At 46.3% G+C, this 18,268-nt stretch overlaps 6 protein-coding genes across 7 annotated transcripts; all 6 read right to left on the bottom strand.

Annotated features, from left to right (window-relative positions):
- Window positions 1–3: 3 nt before the first annotated feature.
- On the bottom strand, window positions 4–1,281 carry TSTA_015350 (srpk, putative; the record flags this gene model as incomplete). The annotated part of the gene is made up of 2 exons (XM_002483636.1): window positions 4–830; window positions 864–1,281. The coding sequence occupies 2 exons, from the start codon at window positions 1,279–1,281 to the stop codon at window positions 4–6; spliced, it is 1,245 nt and encodes a 414-aa protein (XP_002483681.1).
- A 1,552-nt stretch (window positions 1,282–2,833) lies between these two features.
- TSTA_015360 (uncharacterized protein) lies at window positions 2,834–6,948 on the bottom strand (the record flags this gene model as incomplete). Its single annotated transcript, XM_002483637.1, has 2 exons — window positions 2,834–3,455; window positions 3,509–6,948. The coding sequence occupies 2 exons, from the start codon at window positions 6,946–6,948 to the stop codon at window positions 2,834–2,836; spliced, it is 4,062 nt and encodes a 1,353-aa protein (XP_002483682.1).
- Window positions 6,949–7,320: 372 nt separating this feature from the next.
- TSTA_015370 (lysophospholipase Plb1) lies at window positions 7,321–9,719 on the bottom strand. Of its 2 annotated transcripts, XM_002483638.1 has the most exons (3): window positions 9,423–9,719; window positions 8,733–9,372; window positions 7,321–8,686 (listed from the first exon to the last, which is right to left on the bottom strand). In XM_002483638.1, exons 1-3 carry the CDS (start codon window positions 9,466–9,468, stop codon window positions 7,477–7,479), a joined length of 1,896 nt encoding a protein of 631 aa, XP_002483683.1. In that variant the 5' UTR covers window positions 9,469–9,719; the 3' UTR covers window positions 7,321–7,476. The 2 variants fall into 2 exon arrangements, with proteins under 2 accessions (XP_002483683.1, XP_002483684.1); XM_002483639.1 differs by having other exon boundaries at window positions 8,733–9,719.
- A 687-nt stretch (window positions 9,720–10,406) lies between these two features.
- TSTA_015380 (short chain dehydrogenase, putative) lies at window positions 10,407–11,629 on the bottom strand (the record flags this gene model as incomplete). Its single annotated transcript, XM_002483640.1, has 3 exons — window positions 10,407–10,930; window positions 11,012–11,347; window positions 11,396–11,629. The coding sequence occupies 3 exons, from the start codon at window positions 11,627–11,629 to the stop codon at window positions 10,619–10,621; spliced, it is 882 nt and encodes a 293-aa protein (XP_002483685.1). The 3' UTR covers window positions 10,407–10,618.
- Window positions 11,630–14,124: 2,495 nt separating this feature from the next.
- TSTA_015390 (uncharacterized protein) lies at window positions 14,125–16,883 on the bottom strand (the record flags this gene model as incomplete). The annotated part of the gene is made up of 5 exons (XM_002483641.1): window positions 14,125–14,740; window positions 14,791–15,081; window positions 15,147–16,114; window positions 16,439–16,587; window positions 16,700–16,883. The coding sequence occupies 5 exons, from the start codon at window positions 16,881–16,883 to the stop codon at window positions 14,125–14,127; spliced, it is 2,208 nt and encodes a 735-aa protein (XP_002483686.1).
- Window positions 16,884–17,471: 588 nt separating this feature from the next.
- On the bottom strand, window positions 17,472–18,188 carry TSTA_015400 (uncharacterized protein; the record flags this gene model as incomplete). The annotated part of the gene is made up of 2 exons (XM_002483642.1): window positions 17,974–18,188; window positions 17,472–17,914 (listed from the first exon to the last, which is right to left on the bottom strand). Exons 1-2 carry the CDS (start codon window positions 18,155–18,157, stop codon window positions 17,472–17,474), a joined length of 627 nt encoding a protein of 208 aa, XP_002483687.1. The 5' UTR covers window positions 18,158–18,188.
- Between the last annotated feature and the right edge of the window lie 80 nt (window positions 18,189–18,268).

The raw sequence follows: 18,268 nt of genomic DNA on the forward strand, positions 1-18,268 counted from the left end.
ATGTCACTCTCGAATTTTATCGTATTCAGGCAAAGCCCACTTCACCATCCAATCGGACTGCAGTACTTTATGCGCAGTAAGCCGCTCTTCAGGTCTAAACTTCAACATCTCCCATAGCAACGAGAAGAGAGCATTCTTCTCTTCCTCATCAAAGGCCGATATTCCAGCTTCCTTTCGCGGTTCTTGAACACTATCCTCAAACCTATCTTCCCATGATCGGAACGGATTGCGGTATTTGGGTTTACCATCATCATGAAATCTTTCCTGGCGTGCAGGACCCCATTTCTGCCACCATTCTGGTGGTAAGATGCCAAGGGCATCGACTTGTTCACATATTATATCGTCTTGAGTTGCGAGAAAACCTTCAAATAATGGCCTTTGCGCTATAATGGTCCATATAGAACATGCAAGTGTCCATATATCGGATTCGAAGGATAGCGGACGTTCAGGCTGAAACCATGTTTCCGGAGGTCGCATCACCAGTGGAGTATGGGACTCGTACTTCTTTTCTTCAGACGGTAAAAAAGATTCCCCGAAATCTGTAAGTAAGATGTTTGACTCTGTGAGGAGTAGGTTTTCGCTTGCTTCCCCTAGCCACATTGGTATAATGCCATGAGACGGAACGCCAGGTGGCAGCTGTCTGCCGTCTAGATGGACAACACGATCTTGCTCCGGTGCTCCGTATTTCGCATGGAGCTCATCAACCGAAAGTTTGTCAAAGTTTGGTGGCATTTCGAGCAGGACATTGCCCAAGTGAAGATCTCCATGGACGACTCCTTGGGAATGAATGTAATCAACGGCAAGAGCGAGTTGCGCAGCTAGTGCACGAGCTGTCTCAAGCTGAAATAGACGAATCCACGAACCATCTTTCATGGCTGATAAACTTCCTCTTGCTGGGACGGTTACATAGCAGGCATGCTCACCGTTTGGCCCTTTGATGGTGAAGTTATCCAGGATTGAGGGTACCATTCTCCTACCGGGTTTATTCAATGATTGACCACAGGAACTAGTGAGACGCGACAGAATTCTTGATTCATGAACTGGATTCGAGTTGGCGGTACAAACTTTAATCGCGAGATACTTCGTCAATTCTCGATCATAGGCTAGCCATGTAGTTGAATAGGAACCGTAGCCAAGTTTGTGGATAACTCGATAACGATCGTGAAATTCATCGCCGATCTTCACTGGATGGTAGCCCCCGGGTCGATAATATTCGAGTCTTTCGACACCTTCCAGTGGTTCATATAATAATTGAGACGTCGTTTCGTCTTTGGACTCCATTGAGGCGAGAGACCGTCGGCCGTTGAGTATAGATGGATTGACTCTTTTTAAACGCCAAAGTGAGCTAAGAAGAGGACAGTAACAGGGCCATCTCATCATCGCATCATTAACATCAAATGTCCATTCCGCGACTCGTGTTCAATCAACAAGATTGATTGATGATGTTTGGGCCAACACGGCGCTGGATAAACGTTTCTCCATATATGCTGGGATACTTCCTATTTTGGCAACGGAAATTCACTCCACGCCTTACAAGATAGCCACCGGGTGCTCGTTCCACGGAGTTCTCGTTCCACGGAGTTCTCGTACTAATTGTGTAATACGGTGTTAAATATTTCTCATTTTTATTAAGGCTATAGAAGGCCACAGAGTCAATAATGTTATAGAATCAATTCCCATACTGGTTAAACAGGAGTCAGGTGACAGTTATCAAGCCCTAGTTCTACCGGTATGGTACTCTCCCCATTGCTCACAACACCGCCGAAAACACCATGTCTTCTACAGTCAGCTTTGTCAAGTATTATTTTTATAAGGGAACGGTCCCAAAGAACATAGTCTGGAAGGACAAATTGCTTAATTTGGCGTATCAAATCGCAAGAGACAAACAACTATACCCCCAAAAAATTCTCATCAGGTATGAACCAAAATGGGACACCAGCAATTTATGGACAGCGCTGACTTCTCGTAACGTAGATCCGACGTTCATGATACGACCAGCATCAATGGCGTCCACCAAAGAGATCCTTTGGGACCGCACGTTACTATCTGCTACAAGAATAATAATCAAATCCTTTGTGGTACCCATGTAGCCTGTCATGGCTACGTAACTGGGAGGGACAATCTGACCCTCAAGCGCGTCACGGTTTCAGGCGAGAAATCCGATACAGCCACGAGACAGCAAGGCAAAAAGACTGTATGGCCATCGGACAGTGACCTTGAATTAGTGGCCGATATTGCTTACGGTCATCCGCCTGGGTACTCCTAAGTCATCTGATCCCACGTCCTCTGACTGTGATGTCCTTCTATCCATGTTGGCTGAGCACTCTACTTTGGTTTGCCTAGGTCGGTGGATATAGCAGGTAAGAAGAGCATAAATGCTCTTTTTTGACCAGAGCCTTGTTTAAAGAGAGGATAGGTATCCAGGTAATGCAGGGCATCGAGAAAACCTTGAAAGATGGTTGGAAGTCTGAGCGGGCATCCTTTATCGACACAGCCAGTACATCTACCCTCTGAGAAAGACTTGAACATTCACCATAGAAAACTGTAACTAGAGTTCTGAGCCACAGAGGGAAAAAATCAATTTATCCGCCAGGTATAGTATATACATCTCCATAGAGACTTAACTGTAAGACCAAAAAAAATCATCAGGTCAATATTTATAACATCGAATAAGCATTAAAACAATCTGTCCTGGTATACCAAATAAGAAACCATACACAAAGAAAGAGATACACACCCAAACCAAAGCCAGACCAATAAATCTTGTACATAGGTATCACTTTACGAAACAAAAGAATCCAGGAAGAGGAGAAAAAATGGAAAGAAAGTGTAATCACGACCGACTCAACGGACTCCCAAACTTTGGCTTAAAAGCCAAACTCTTCCGTCTCGCTGCTTCCAGTTTTGCGCGAAGATTCGCGACCGATGGCGATATCTCACCAACATCATCATGATTATTGCTCAATAACATGGAAGAAAACAAGCCTTGATTTGTCTGTTTCGGAGGACAAGTTTGTTGCACAAGTCTTGAGTTTTGAGTCAGGAAACCTGGTGTTGTGGGTGACATTGCGGAGAAATCGAAATTAAAGTTGAACTTGTACTCTGATTCGTCATTGTCGTTGTCTTCCGGTCGTTGTGTTTTAGTGTTGGTTGGCGTTTTGGGTACGTTTTCATTAACGCTGTTGGTAGGACTCATTCGTCGGAAATCTTGCATTGTATCCTCCCAGTCACTTTGGCGGGAGCGGCGGTTGGGAGGGTTGTTGCTTGGGCCGATAGATGATGACAGTGAGGAAGTTGAAGATGAAGATGTAGATGTAGATGACATCAAAGAACCATTGACATTGGCCAAGGCACGGGGTTGCATACTTTTTCTTCGCTTTGCGCCTCCGCGAGGGATAATGGTACTATCAACGTAGTAATGCGCTTCATCAATCCATTTGTTTGCTCGTTCACAACTAGACATTCAATGATTAGTATTTATCAACAAGAGAAAGAAGCGAATACATACTCAAGCACCCACCCGACGCCAACACATTTCACCAAGTTTCCCGCTTGTCGTACCTTCTCCATTGTACGTACCCCACCGTCTTTGTAGACTACATGCGTAATACCAACTTTGCTGTTGTTGATTGACTCCGAACCATCAACTCCGGGAGATTGACTCGATCGTGGGTTCCATGACCAAGACTTGACGCATTTTGCACCCATTTGCGTAAGCAACTCGACGAAAATGCCACTTGCGTCTTCTCCCTCCGTGGTATGCACGTCCACGAAGACGACTGCACCACGAAGACATTGCTGTTCGGCCTTTGACTCTCGGCGAGGAGTCTTTACAGGGCTGGTTGTTGTGGATGCGGGAGCTGCGCGATCCTCGGATTCTGACTTGCTTTTTATTTCGGACAATGGGTCACGTTTGCTCGGAGAGGAAAAATCAGGCGTCGGTTTTCGGCTCTTAGGAACCAGTTTGAGACGGTCCGGCGAAGCTCTGATTGGGAGCTGAATGTCAATTGACATCGACCTGGTCCGTTTACGCGGGTATTTGATAGGCGACCCTTCAGCCTCTGGTTTCAATGGCACTTTTGAAACTGTGTGCACGGTACGTATCTCATCACGATTGACTCTGACGGGGGTGATTGACATTGACACCGGTGTTTGCGGTTTGTCCTGTGGTTTCATCTTTCCCATTTCTGATTGTGAGACTTCAGCCTCAACAACCGGATCGGAGACACCCCTTGGAGATTGTCTAGCAACAGTATCCGACTCATCACCATCCATAGCCACGGAATTCGCCAACGAATGTCTCGCCGCAAGTGACTGTCGCATTGACTGTATTTGACTATATTTGTTTCCCTGCATTGACCGCCGCGGGGTCGTCAAGTTCTTGGGGACAACAGGAGAGAAAATGCTCTTTTGAGACTGATTTCTTCGCTGTTTTGCAGGGCTGCTAGCATTCCATGATTTCAGTCGAGCAGCTAACGAAGTAAAAGTATCATCTGCGGAATCTGCACCAGGAAGAATGCTATCGCGACTGGAAAAGATGGACTGTCGCCTGCTGGCTGGAGTAGAACTGTATTCGGAGTTCATATCGTCACGCTGGTCTCTAAAAGACATTCCGAAGTGACGGATAGGAGAAACGATTGGCGGTGATGGAGCAGCTGGAGGGGTTCCTTCAGTTAACGCGCTACCTACTTCGTCAACTTCATCAACGACGAATACATCACGTGAAGCAATTGAAGAGCGAGTCGAGTGAATGGGTGCATTGGAATGAGACGTGTCGATTTCTGTTGGTGTATTATCATTCTCTTCCTCAGGCTCGGCGTGGATAACCACCTCGTTAGATTCTGCAATCTCTACTGCGTGTTCCTCAATATTCTCGTATGTAGTGTTTTGCTCATCCACAGGTGTCTGCTGCACGTCTTCCTCAGCAGGTTGCACATCATCGGCCTCGGGCGTACTTTCGTGCTCGTCGTCGTTCGGAATATCCTCTTCCATCTCTGCATCACTTTTAGCGTGGTCATCTGCTTCACTGAACGGAATATTCTCAGGGGAATGAACTTCTTGTTGACCTTGGCCCTCGTCATTCCCAGCAGAAGGTTTGTCCTGGGACATTTCAACATCTTTTTGTTCATCGTCCTCCAGCTGATCCTCAAGGTCTCCGTCTCCAGCTTCGACGGCGGGTTCGACATTCTGCACGAGTTCAGGGGAGTCGTCTTCAACGTCTTCATTTCCTTGCTCAATACCCGATGCTTCCTTAGGATGATCTTGTTCATCCGCCTTATGATCAACAAACACATCGTCGTCATCATATTGGGCTGCCTTTGTATCCATTGAACGTTCATCATCACTCAGCTCATCAGCCGCAGTATGAGACCGATCAGTGTTGCCATCATCACCAAACACGTCATCATCGTCACGCATTTCAATATCAACATCCTGATCATTCACATTTGAATCTTTATATAATGACTTATGTTCATGTACCTTCTGAAATACGAATGGTGACTGAATCCTTTTAGCCGGACTCTTGAGCAGTGATAACTTGGCATTAAATGGTGTGGAAGACCCTTTCTCTGAGGATGAAATGAACGAAACCCCAAGGTTACCACCTTTCTTGGGCGAAATCTTTAGCGGGGACAGCTTCTGCAGGAATGAATTTTCCTCCATATTGCTCGAAAGTTTTGAAGCCGAGGGATTACTGATAAATAACGGACCACGTCGTGGCGTATCTCTGATGGTTTCCTTGGATGTAGAAGGCGGAGGACGTCGTGCAGGACTTCCCATAAGCACCAAATCGCGCTGTGCCGATGATGGCTGTGGATTCTGCAATGACGGGACTGTATTTTCGTCTTGGTGGCTTGTTGGACGTACAGGAGATCGTGCCGGTGTACTTGTCTGACCAGGTAGCATTATTCTCTTGACCGGTGAACTGAGACCCGTATGTTGAGGTTCTTGAGTCTTAACAGGCGATTTCTGAACAACAAGCGAATAAACGGGCTTCTTGGGTGCAAGCTCATCTTCATCTCCAGAACTTGCCGACGAAGAGGACCCTTTTGCTAATTGAGTGGCTTTCTTAGGAGAAAGCGGCTTGACAGCAGCGGCCTGAGATTTGGGTGGACGACCTCGTGTCGCGGTTCCTGCCTTCCGGACAGGTTTGGCCTTGAGTCCACTCGACTTTGTAGCTGCTGTTGCCTTCTTACCAGTGGTTTTGGCAGGTTTCTGCTCTTCTACCTCTGGTATTTCTTCATCCGAGTCTGTCAAATCTGCAAATGTGACCGTCTTTTTCTTTCTAGCTGCATCTTCCAGAGTTCGAGCCTTTGCTAGACTTGATGTCGCCGATGCGGTTGCCACATATACTGTTTTGCTGCCGTTGTCATCATTTGTTTTTGCAGCTGGGCGTCGACCCCTTGGCTTCTTGTTTGTAACCACGTCCTGCTCTTTTGACTGTTTCTCAAGTGTAACTGTCTTCGGTCGGCCGCGGGTAGACTTGGTGCTTGTGGTCGTGGTTGATGCAGTTTTCGCTTTGGTAGGTCTTCCGGCTTTCTTCTTGGTAACTTCGAAATCTGCAAGTTCGTCATCTTCTTCGGAGGATGATGCATTATCTTCAACTTCCTTAGTAGCAACCTGTCGAGTCGGTCGAGTATTCTTTGACGCCGCGCTTTTCGTGTTCTTCTTCGTCGTCGCAGCCGTTGACGTCGTCACATCGAAACTCAAATCGTCATCCTCGTCTTCTTCGTCCTCCGTAACACTCTTCTTATTCTTCGCTGCTGCCGTCGTAGTGACCATTGTAGTTTTACCAGGTTTTCGTCCTCTTTTCGCAGGTTCCACTTTCTTAACTTCGTCGATTTTCGCAGTTGTAGTAGTAGGTGTCCGCCCCCGTCCGCGCGTTGCTCGTTGTTGAGGGGCGTCCGTTGACGCCGACACGCCGGGAATAACTGCTGCACGTGCCATAACTATTTGATAATGAGGAGGTCGGGAGTAGACGTGAGTTTATCACAATTTAAAAGAAATTAGAAGAACCATCCTCCGTAGTCGTTATTCGTGGCGGTGGCTGCAGTCGAGTAATCCAGTCATGCAGGTAGTATCAAAAGGTTCCGTTGCGAATTAATTCTCGTATCCAAAAGTGTAACAGGTGCAAATGTCCTTTAAGTGTTATGCATGAATGCCAACTCACTAAGCCACAGTTGATTGAGGATTGAATCGCGAAGGTTGACGGATGCTGTTTTTGTTGCGGTTCGCAGATCAGTTTAGTCTAGTGTGTTGTGGGTTACTGGGGCAACAATACCCTGGTCAGTTACCCTAACTACTTTATTGTTAACATTTGAAAAGCTTCATGCAAATGAATTATTTATTTTGCTGACTTCGAGCTAGAATAATAGAGGATCATTTCTCATAGCATGCTCAATTTCTAGACAAACCATAACCAAGAAAATATGATAGATATCCAAGCATATACTACATATGCAACTAACTTTTACCTTACAAGGCCATAGCAGTCATAGCAACAGTACCAAGCGCCAAAAGAACCGTATTTGGCACCATTATAAATCCAGCCGCACTCGTATTATTGAGCGTGGTAAGATACGATGTTGGTTCGTATGGAGCTGGGGTACTGCTGTTGAGCGTACCATCCCAACAGTATCTGTTGAAGCAAGTGTTGCAAATATCAGGAACTTTGGTATTGGTCCTCTCAAAAGAACGACTGAGAACAGCACAGCCTACGCAAGCCGGCCAGTCGGCGTCGCGGGTACCGTTTGCCATCGTTACCATGTCGTAGGCATTCTGGATCACAGCGTCACGTTCGGTGTTGTTGATTGAAAGGGTCAGAGTTGAGAGATTAGAATACGTGACATATGGGTAGTTGGGAAGATAGACGATCAGCGGTGTTGGGCTGGATGTGTTTGAGCTATTGCAGCCGAAAAATGTCGGATGGGTGTTGAGTCCCTTGTTGACGAATGTGTTGACATCAGGCACCGAGGGGAAAGATGTGCCGTTTCCTACTCCGGAGGAATTCAAGCTGCGCTCATAGGTATACACAAGACTGGTGCCGTTTGGCCAGCTGTCGGGGGTATCGGCAGAACTGTCCACGGCAAAGATCACATCGATATGACGCGAAGGTTGGATGAGGGGATGCAAGGGAATGTTTTGATCATCCTCTCCACCGTCAACGACGTTGAGAACTTGGGTCTGGGTAGTGAGTCCAGTGTTTTGCGTGTAGTTGTAGAACGGGTTCACGTAGTCAGCGATATCCTGGTTGTCCTTGCCGAGATGGTTGAGGGTATCCGTGATCAAGTTTTCCAGGACACTGGGCAAGCCGGAACGGTTGACATACGAAACGATGTCATTGAACAGCGTCGACGAAGTGCCAAAGACGAATCCGGCATTGTCGTAGCCGCGTACACAACTCTCGTTCGCGGGAATACTACCGTTATTGAATCGTGATCCGAGGTACTCCAATGGTGCGAAACCAAAAATAGTTGGATCCCAGGACCCAAACTCAAAGGGACTGAACTCCATAACCGTAGAATTTGCGCCAACAATCTTCTCGCCGGGAGAACGTAGATCGGCTACAACCAGTGGCATGGGGATACTTCCACTGGAAAAGTTATCTTCCAATGCGATTGAGGACCAGGTGTAGTTCGGACCACCATCTGTAGCATTGATGAATTGGAACGAGAGCATTCGTGCCCTGCGTATGTCAGTAAAATGTAAGACAGAAACAGAGATAGACGTACCAAATATCTGTAAGAGTAGTATTGTATCCAGCGTTGGATTTGTCTTCTACCTGGTCGGCAATGGTACGGTAATAGTCGGCGGTACTCAACAGCTGGATACCACCAGTCTCGGGACCCTGGAGGATAGAACGACCAAGTTGCCATGCATCACCAGTACTACCGGCTTGCAAATCACCAATCGTAGTGAAATTATTCACATATATAGAGGCTAGCAGCCAGCTGCCACCACTCAAACCAGAAACATACGTCGCACTCTGCAACAAACCACCGACTTGACCTTTAGCCGTACTGTTGGGGGTCCGACTATCAAAGGCTTTGAGGGCACCTCCACCAGTCAACATGGCCCGATAACCACCACCGGAAACCGCAATGGCGACGTTGGGCAGGTTAGTGGCATTGTCGTTGGCGACTCTGTTGATATAACTCACGGCATCAAAGTTGGAGATGTTGACGTGCCCAAAAAAGTCGCGCATGGCCTGGGTAGTGTGATTGCGTCGCAGTGACAGCCATGATGTTTCGTTGGAAGAGAGGGTTTCTGCGCTACGGATTGTTGGTCGTCCTGCTGGGCAAGAGACGTTGGCTGGAGCGTAGCCGTTGGGAGCGTTGGGTAGGGCTCGCGGAATGTTATCGGCGGTAGCATCTATATTGTGAGGTTGAAAATATGATGACTGTTTAGAAGAGAATACCAACCTGATAGTATGCCGGCAATAAGGGCAATAGACTGAATAGTGCGCATTTTGATCCTTAGATCCCAAGTCTATTGAGAGATTCTGTCTAGTCAGGGATGATAAAAGAACAGATAAAACAACCCCAACGTTAAGAGCCTTAAAAGAGGAACGTGTGTAGCAGATAAACCAAAAAAGAGAAAATTGCAGATCTTAAATAGTGCGGAGTATCTATTATTCTTTCAGCCTGGATGTATGATACAATCCCACTGACTCAGTCCATACTTTATCTGATGAACGTTGTGGCTGAGCTGTGTGTATCTATCGGATTATATTGCTTTCCACTGCCGAATCGGGGGATATTTGTGCGCAATGAATATGCAAAAGAAATAAAAAGATTTTGACATCTGAGTGGAACTGAGCAACAAAAATAAGAAAACAGGAAGCTCGGCAGCAGCGGATGTGATGATGTCACGGCACATGTACTTTTCTTACTTTTTTCTTAGCAATGTATTTTTTACGATAAATCAGTTACTGAGAATCATGATCACTTTGAAGACCACTCCCAACAACAAACACGATGCATCCTCGGATCCCGGATGTAACAGAGACACGAAGTGTCCAATCTCGAATCCACTTGTATTTCGGACTCCAAATTGGGTACTTCAGCTCGAAGTTCTCAAACCCAATCGGAATTCGCGGATGGAAGTCCAATCCCTCCACTGAAAGGAATCAAAGGATCCTCTTGTGTTACGAAATGGGTATACACTAAGTTAAGTAACTATGTTGGCTAAGAAACAGACGTGGCTGTGTTGCCGGGCAGGGCTGGACATGCATATTTAACAAGTCATAGCTTGAGTAGTCAATGGCCAAGCATTTTTGATTTTTGTCTGTTGGTATGTATGGCGCGTCAAGTGATACCGTAACCCTAATTTCCCGATCCGGCGGGCTGATTACTATTCAGTATACAGAGTATTTTAGATAGTTAATTAAGGATACTTCTCTCCGTACTCCGTACTTAGTAGATGCTATTAAGGAATGTTTCAGTACGGTATGGTATCACTTAAAAAGCTGGAATACCTGAAGAACGCTCGAAGCATGACCGCTGAGATGAATTGCAGGTAAAAAACAAATACCTAAACGCCGCCCATTTGCAGGAAGTCGAAAGAAGGCAAATCCGTCATGCTCTACCATCGCTTGAATCACAAGACTATGTGACAATTACCAAGCAGCATGACCACCGTCCATCCTCAGGTCACTCCCCGTCATAAAGCTACTGGCATCACTAATCAAAAAGACCGCCGCCCCACGATACTCTTCCGGCCGCGATAGACGACCCAACATGTTCTGTTTGGGCCACTCTTCGCGACGTTCGGGGTATTGCACGAACAGATTCTCGACCATCTGTGTAACGATGTAGCCCGGGCTGATGGTGTTGACGCGGATGTTGTACTGGCCCCATTCGGCGGCAAGGTTGCGCCCGAGTTGGATGACGGCTGCCTTGGAGGCGTTGTAGGCTGGGCAGATGAGGCCCTTTGTCCTCCGTCAGTAACTCACTCGATGACATGGATACGCGGGGATACCCCGCAAACCCAGAATGAAAGAGAAACGTACCTTGTTGGCAATTGTCCCACTCATGCTAGCAATCATGACGATGCTACCTCCATTCCCAAATCGAATCATCTGCTTAGCGACCGCCTGCGCAGTCATAAACACTCCAGTGACATTGACTTCCATCATAGTGTTGGCATCCTTGGCTGTATATTCCAACGCCGGAGTCTCCTGCTGAATTCCCGCAGCAGCGATGAGACCGTCCATGCGTCCCTCGACATTGGCGATTTCCTCGATGACGTTGTTGAGTAGTTCGGTGTCGCGGACGTCGATGCAGCGGTATTCGATCTTTGTGCCGAGCGTGGTTGCTTTGGCTTGGATGCGTGCAAAGTCTTCGGACTATGTCTGTTAGTTTTGCAGCCTGGGAGATGAAGGAGAAGAACGTACTGGTTCAGGCAATCGATCGAGAGCGTAGACAATGGCACCGGCTTCCAATAAGGCTTCAGCTTGGACGAGTCCCAGACCACGACCGGCGCCAGAAACGCAGACAACTTTATCTGTGAGGACGAATTCTGGCATACGGTTCTTGGTACCCAGGTAGACAGAGGATGCGTCTGACAGCTCAGCAGGACCGCGAACGGTCTTTTGAGGGGTGGCGACAGTCTCGATGTTGAGAGACATTGTATTATGATTAGTAGGTAGGTAAAGTAAGTACAAATTGACGGAGCGAGAGCAATTAACGAAGTCGGGATGAGACGATAAGAATGATTAATTGACTACAACTCCTCTTCCAGGAATATCGACTCCTTTATATAGTCTCCTAGAACATGGCCAGAATAAGTCATGCTCATGTGAACATGAAAGATTGGCCTAACGGTTGTTCCGGTCCAAACGGAAGAAAACATTGGATAAAGGCCTTCTCCCCGTACAACCAGACATCACCAGATCTTACACATTTTGCTACTCTCCAATTCAAAAGCTAACAGGAATAAAAAATAAAAATAGGCGGGGCGGAAGAATAGAAGTAGCACATGACCGACTTTCTCGACGCATCCAGCCTCGAAGTGGTTGATCTGTTGGCATGGTTTGCGGGGGTGGAATCTGGACTATCCCCCCAATCATGACCGAGTCAAGGACCGCGTCTACGATATGAGCCCCAATCTGCCCGGTTGATAGGCATGGATAAGTCTAGGTGATCGTCGAGTTTGCAATCAGACAGAACAAGTCACTTGGTAATACATTCATTGGCTGATATCATCGTTACATAGGATGGTTAATCAACAGAGTCAATCTTACAAAGATAAGACAAAGCAAACAAGAATTGGATACTTACTCCATATGTCTCCAATCTCCAAATGCTGTAGGGAATGAAATCCCCAGCCGGGAGGACAAAATAGGAAAGCCGGTCGCTAAGATGTCCGAACGGCTGCCAGGCAAACCCCATCGAACAGTTGACACTATTAGCAGAATAAAAGCAATATATTATTGCTCCATATAGGTACTTAGTAGTTCACGATCAGACAGTCTAGAACGAGCCCGCCATTGCGGTTCTCCAGCGGGGTGCAGATCACGTGTACTATTGTAGATTCTATTTCACCTTACATGGAGTACAGAAGAAAAAGTCTAAGATACTAATCTAAGGATTGAAAACAGTGTACAAAGTGTTCTAACTTCTAAAATAATTTATTTACAGACTGCAAATAATAAAGGTCATAAGAAGGATCATGAATGCCGCCGACGTTCTACAACCGTCGACTGATTAGCTTGAGCCCTAGTTCTAGACCTCTGCACCATGTGCATACACATTCAGAGTGTTGGTAAGGCATAGATGACATTGAGTATGCAAAGAAATCAAAAGAAATTCCTGGTATTTCTATCAAAAATAAATGCATCCGTGTAAACTGATAATTACAGTGGCTGCCGGGATTTCCTACTTGACTCTAGTCTCTTACGTGGATCCAGACTACATTACCATAAAATTCACTGGACATGAAGAGATCATTCTTTCTTCATGGATTGCTGTCTCTGGAATCAAAAGTGGCAGTAATTGAGTTTGCTGACTTGTCAGTACGTAAAGTCTTCCGTTGGAGTACTCACCTAGGTGGATTCGGGATTGTGGAACTCCGTTCCCTTCAGAGCGTTCCGTGGTATTTACCTGCAGCATATTTGTATTGATAAATATGCGATAGTCTCCATTTGTAAATAAACCCCTCTCTGAATCGGTGATAAACCGGCATAGAGTGGCCTTTTGCATATCAGACATAGAACTACCCTCTGCCCTATTTCCGCAAATCAACTCTTGACTTCAGGATTACCCTAGGTACTTCTGCAGAATATGCGCGCATCTTATGCACCTCTGTACTTATCTCGTCAATTTGCATACTTATTGGTAGCTCAAAGTGAGATCGGGCCTACGAGCGAACGTTGTAACGAGTATTTCCTATTTAGGAAACTTGATAATCGTTTTCGGAGACAAGTATCAGCGTTTCCTGGGGATCTTTGAAACCTCTAAAAGAAGGTAAAGAGACACACATTCTTGCACACAAGATTGTCATACTCGCTATGCGCTTTACTATATATGCAGGTATGCAATTGAGAAATCCGCTTTCGGCGCAATTCCCAATTAGGAATGAATTAGGGCTAAGTCTGCTTACGCAACGTAGTTGCTATTTTATGGTTACTGACCATAGATTGATGTATGCTTATACTATGTGAATAATAAATACATATACATCTATGGTATTTCGGTGCACACTGTAAGCTGATTGTATGGTTTGGAGGTTGGACCAACCGTTGCTTCTCGCATAAGTGACAGATCTGCGAAACGCCGAAGAACTAATATTCGCATCCTGACATATAGCTATAGCAAGCTCCATATAAACCATCTACAGCTAGACGGGATTCTGGGCCGAGTCTTAGTTCAACTTCACCCGGTCTATCTGTATCAGTTAGACTTCCGACAGGAACGAGCCAACACATGATCATGAAGTGCGTAGAGATGCGCAGAAACAACGGACGCATTGCTCTATCACTCTGATTATATGTGATCAACGCTCTACCAATTGGTATGTACAGACAAACAAAAAGAATGGATCTGTCCTACTTCCCGATCCGGACAAACCGAGTTCAACTCCGTATTTCTCTCCCCCTTCTCTCAAACGGGAGAATCAAAATAATCATGAATAATTCCATATCCGCTTCTGCTCCACCACCCACCACTGAACCATCTTCCTCGCCTCCTCAATCCAGTCCTCAGCTTCCTCGCCGTATTCCTCTCTAACCGCCTTGCGTAGATCAGTGAATATCCATTGTGACAGTGGAGATTGCTCATGCGGATCGACAAGTGTATGCGTGAATCGATACTCGAATAATGTTTCGCTATCCCTTTTGCCGTTCATCCCATGCCCGTGCCGAGTAATGGGTACAATCAGTCGATAGGGAAGGTCAGCCGACATGGCAGCTACCAAGCTACCGCCAGCGTTGATGATGCCTATATTCCATACGCGACGGCGGATTCTATCGTCGCGACTGATGAATGGTCGGAGCAGTGACTGGCCCTGATATTCGTGGATCAGAGATCTTGCAATTTCTATATCCGCCTCGTTTAGTGATTTGCTCTCTACGAGCATGTCAAGCACAGTCGGAAGAATGTTCATTCCCGTCGTTACGTTTGCTTCAATATCCATGTGAGGTAAATGAGCATGTCGAAATAACAGTGGTACTCTGAAGTTGCTGATATGGGAATTTTCGAATGTGCCTTGTAACCCGTCATCCTCATCGAATGCTTGTCCACTACCAAACAAAGTCAGATTTCGTCTTAAACAGAGAGAAACGCAACTTACTGATCACCAACTATTACGACAAGAGTCCTATTTGCAATTCCGGCCTGTTCCAGATATCCTAGGATCTTACCGAGCCATGCATCTCCGTACCGAACCGTGTTGAGATACGAATTCATATCTCGATGATTCCATCGATCTCGCCCGAAGTAATTCTCGTCCTTGAAGGTACTCGGATACGCCCATGGATGGTGCGTTGTGAGTGTCAAATGCGATAGGAATAAGCGAGTCTTGTTCTCTGCCGCTTCGAAGACGAGATCTTTCATGTACGACTCTATTTCGTCTTCGGAGTACCTATACCAATTAGCATGTCAACATCTCCATTGTTTTCAAGTTCAGCAGGAGGACTGCGAGCGTACCCGAAGTAATTGAGAACTTTCGTCTTGGGCGGATAATGTGTCGCCGAAGGATCCTCGATAGTCTCTTTGACTATGTTCTGATCAAAGCCGAGTTGCTGGGTCAAATTGCTCTGTCGGTCGTATGAATCTGTCGATGACTGTATAAATACCGATTTCCAGGGCCTTTCTCGGACAAGCTGAGATTCATTATTTGCATGCTTCCCCTTGTCAGCCAACTTTTTCGTGTTGAACAGACTCAATATATGCGGCAAACATGGTTGATAAACTTCCAATAGCGACTCCTCGAGCATGTCAACCGGTAACGGCATCACGCCGCAATGAAGTGCCAGCAAACTCTTCAATGTCAGTGAACTAGCTGTCAAAGCCCCTTTGACGTTGATGCCACCCATATCTAACGGTATCCGGTCTACCCATTTGACGTCGTCGTTGTCAAACCTCATCTTATCGCCCGTACTATTCGTCGCAAAATCTCGAGTAAGCATTTGTGCTGTCGGGGTTAGTATGGCAAGTTTATCGATGATCGTGTCCCGGGCATCTTCATCGTGAGAGTAGACTATCGTGTCGTACAGGAACGACCCTTCTTTCATTGGGAAGACTTCTTTCCTTGTACTTTCTAGCACCAACATGACTATATGCTCGATTTGAATTGCATTTTTGTTGAAGGCATCTTTTAACACAGGATAAACGGCCTCTTGAAGATTAGAGATTTTTGTTGAATCCGTCACAGCGTTATAGGTTTTATGTTCTCTCATGCATTGATTCGGTTTATCCTTTTCTCCATTCTTGATTCTTTCATGACGCTGAACGTCCGTCAACCAACGATCAAACCCTGACGGGGGATTCTCTGGTAGCCATTCTGGGCGCACTAATGATGAGTGGTTCCCTGGCGTCAAACCAGGAGAGTAGCCGGAAGGCGATTGCCATCGATCTGGCGCAGTAAGCATTGGAAATGGGTACTCCAGACGTTGCTGTAACTGACATGGCTGCTTAGACAACTTAGGAAAAGCAGCTAATAGACTGAATGGCAATGCCGAGGATAGATGGTCATACGGCACATCAGGTCGAATAAAATGGACGCACAGCAGGTACATCCCTAGGGTAACGGTGGGTAAGAGGAAGCAACAAGTTGAGTAGCTGCCTCTCTCAGATAAACACTTGGTGCATGGTGAAACCACACTTCTTCCTCTGACAATAAATCGACATGCTGACTGTAGCATATTCCCAGTAACTGTATGAAGGTATGGACTAGTCGGAATGGAGACAACGAATAGGAACACTCCAGCTATACAGACTGTCTTGGTGCCACTGAACAATATCTTCATGGCTGCTGGATCGCGAAGGAAGCTACTACTTGCTCCCCATTCTACCTGCGAACCGGTCTCCCAGAAGAAGCCGATCTGGATTGCAGATGCTCCATACGTCAGGACTCTGTCTTTGTCAACTTCAATTCAACCAGCAGTAGCCAAGAGAGGAGTTGACATACGCTATTGAACACCCCAAAACGCAGCATACCTGCTGCACCAACCCATCGAATCCTCGAAGCAAAACCCGACCTATGACTAAGACCAAGATATCCCAGAAGAACAGCGTAGGCAGAAATATGATAAAGTGCACAAGAGAAACAGAACGCCAATGCAACGCAAGATGTAGGAACTTGGATGTCAGACACGAAACAACAAGAAGAGAGTAGGTGAATGGAATAAGAGATGGTACGACGAACAAGGATCGTGACGCCATATTGCTGGATTGATCTTTACCAATCCTTTCTAGAAGCATTTACAACTGGATGATATATCGACCATAAGGAGAGTTGGAGGAATCTCAAGGCTGTCTCTAGTGTAGGGTTACGTTGAGTCAACGGTCTCTGTTTGAGGTTGGTTAATCATTGCTATAAAGAGGCGACGCATTCCGTTTCCACCTTTGAGAATCAAACATCAGATGAATTGTGCAACAGTGGACGTGGGTCCTTGTATGTGTCATTTGAATAACTTTTGAGACCGAGGAGAACTAGGAAAATGAGTCAGCGTTATAAATAGATATGCTCAAATGGTGCTGACTCTTTGTCTCTTATATCCATCTCAGGGCTTCTAGATCAGAAACGGTATTGTGTAATCAACAGATAGTATGCTGATCCATTTGTGCCATGTCGATGGGTTCCTGCAGATGTCAGAGAGCTTCCAAGCACATGTATGTGTACTGTGTTCGAGGTGGACATAACCTATATACATGAATGCGATAATATACACTATACTCCGTAACAACACATCAATCCTGAAACAATCCCATTTATACCTATATTACAATACCTTTAGGCAAATGCTCAACTCAAAAAGCCTCACTAACAACTCCCATCTCCCCCAATCTCCCAACAACACCTTTCTTCAACCTCAGCAACCGCTCAATCTCCTCATCCTTGAGTCCCTGCCGATCTCGCATCGTCAACACTTGCCGAATAGTCATTGCATCCAAAAACTCTCGTCCCTGATGACTCTGTCGCCCAATGGATTCTAGTTCTTGCTCGGCGGCTTTTGCGATTCGACTGCGTGATGAGAGCACTAATAGAGCTGGATTATTGTTTGCGTCGGGGAAGACGGATGGTGCTACACCACTACCGTCAGTATGGCCTGGTGAGGGTGTTGTTTGGGATTGTCGAGAGGCGGGGAATCGGTTGAATGTACTCGAATGTGAGAATGTAGGGTTCGGCGTTACGGGCCCAATGGAGCGTAGTGAGGCGGCGAAATGAGGGTCGCGAGCATCAAGGTCAATTGCTGCATTGAAGAAACATCAGTCATAAACATCCGGAAGAAATTGGAGGATAGAAGCATACCCTCTGACCGTAGCGAAGACGCCTGCTCCTTTGAATGATATGTTGGTCCAGCTACTTCGTGCTGCTCCGGCAATTGTTTGATTTGGGTTGTCTTTGTCGTCCCCGGCGATGCTGTTTTCGGATATTGTCGACGCGAAGCTGCGTTGACTGCTGAGCGAGCTGGCTTTGATGCTGTTGCGCCCATTTCTGTGAAGTTGTTGAATTTGAGGTTGTACGGACTCTGAGAATAAAATGAAGCTAAGGACACTAACATCCTTGGCGTGGCCTGTAGGCATGACGTCAAATTTTAGCCCTA

Source organism: Talaromyces stipitatus, genomic scaffold (genome assembly GCF_000003125.1).
Source record: "Talaromyces stipitatus ATCC 10500 scf_1105507295549 genomic scaffold, whole genome shotgun sequence".
Classification (NCBI taxonomy): domain Eukaryota; kingdom Fungi; phylum Ascomycota; class Eurotiomycetes; order Eurotiales; family Trichocomaceae; genus Talaromyces; species Talaromyces stipitatus.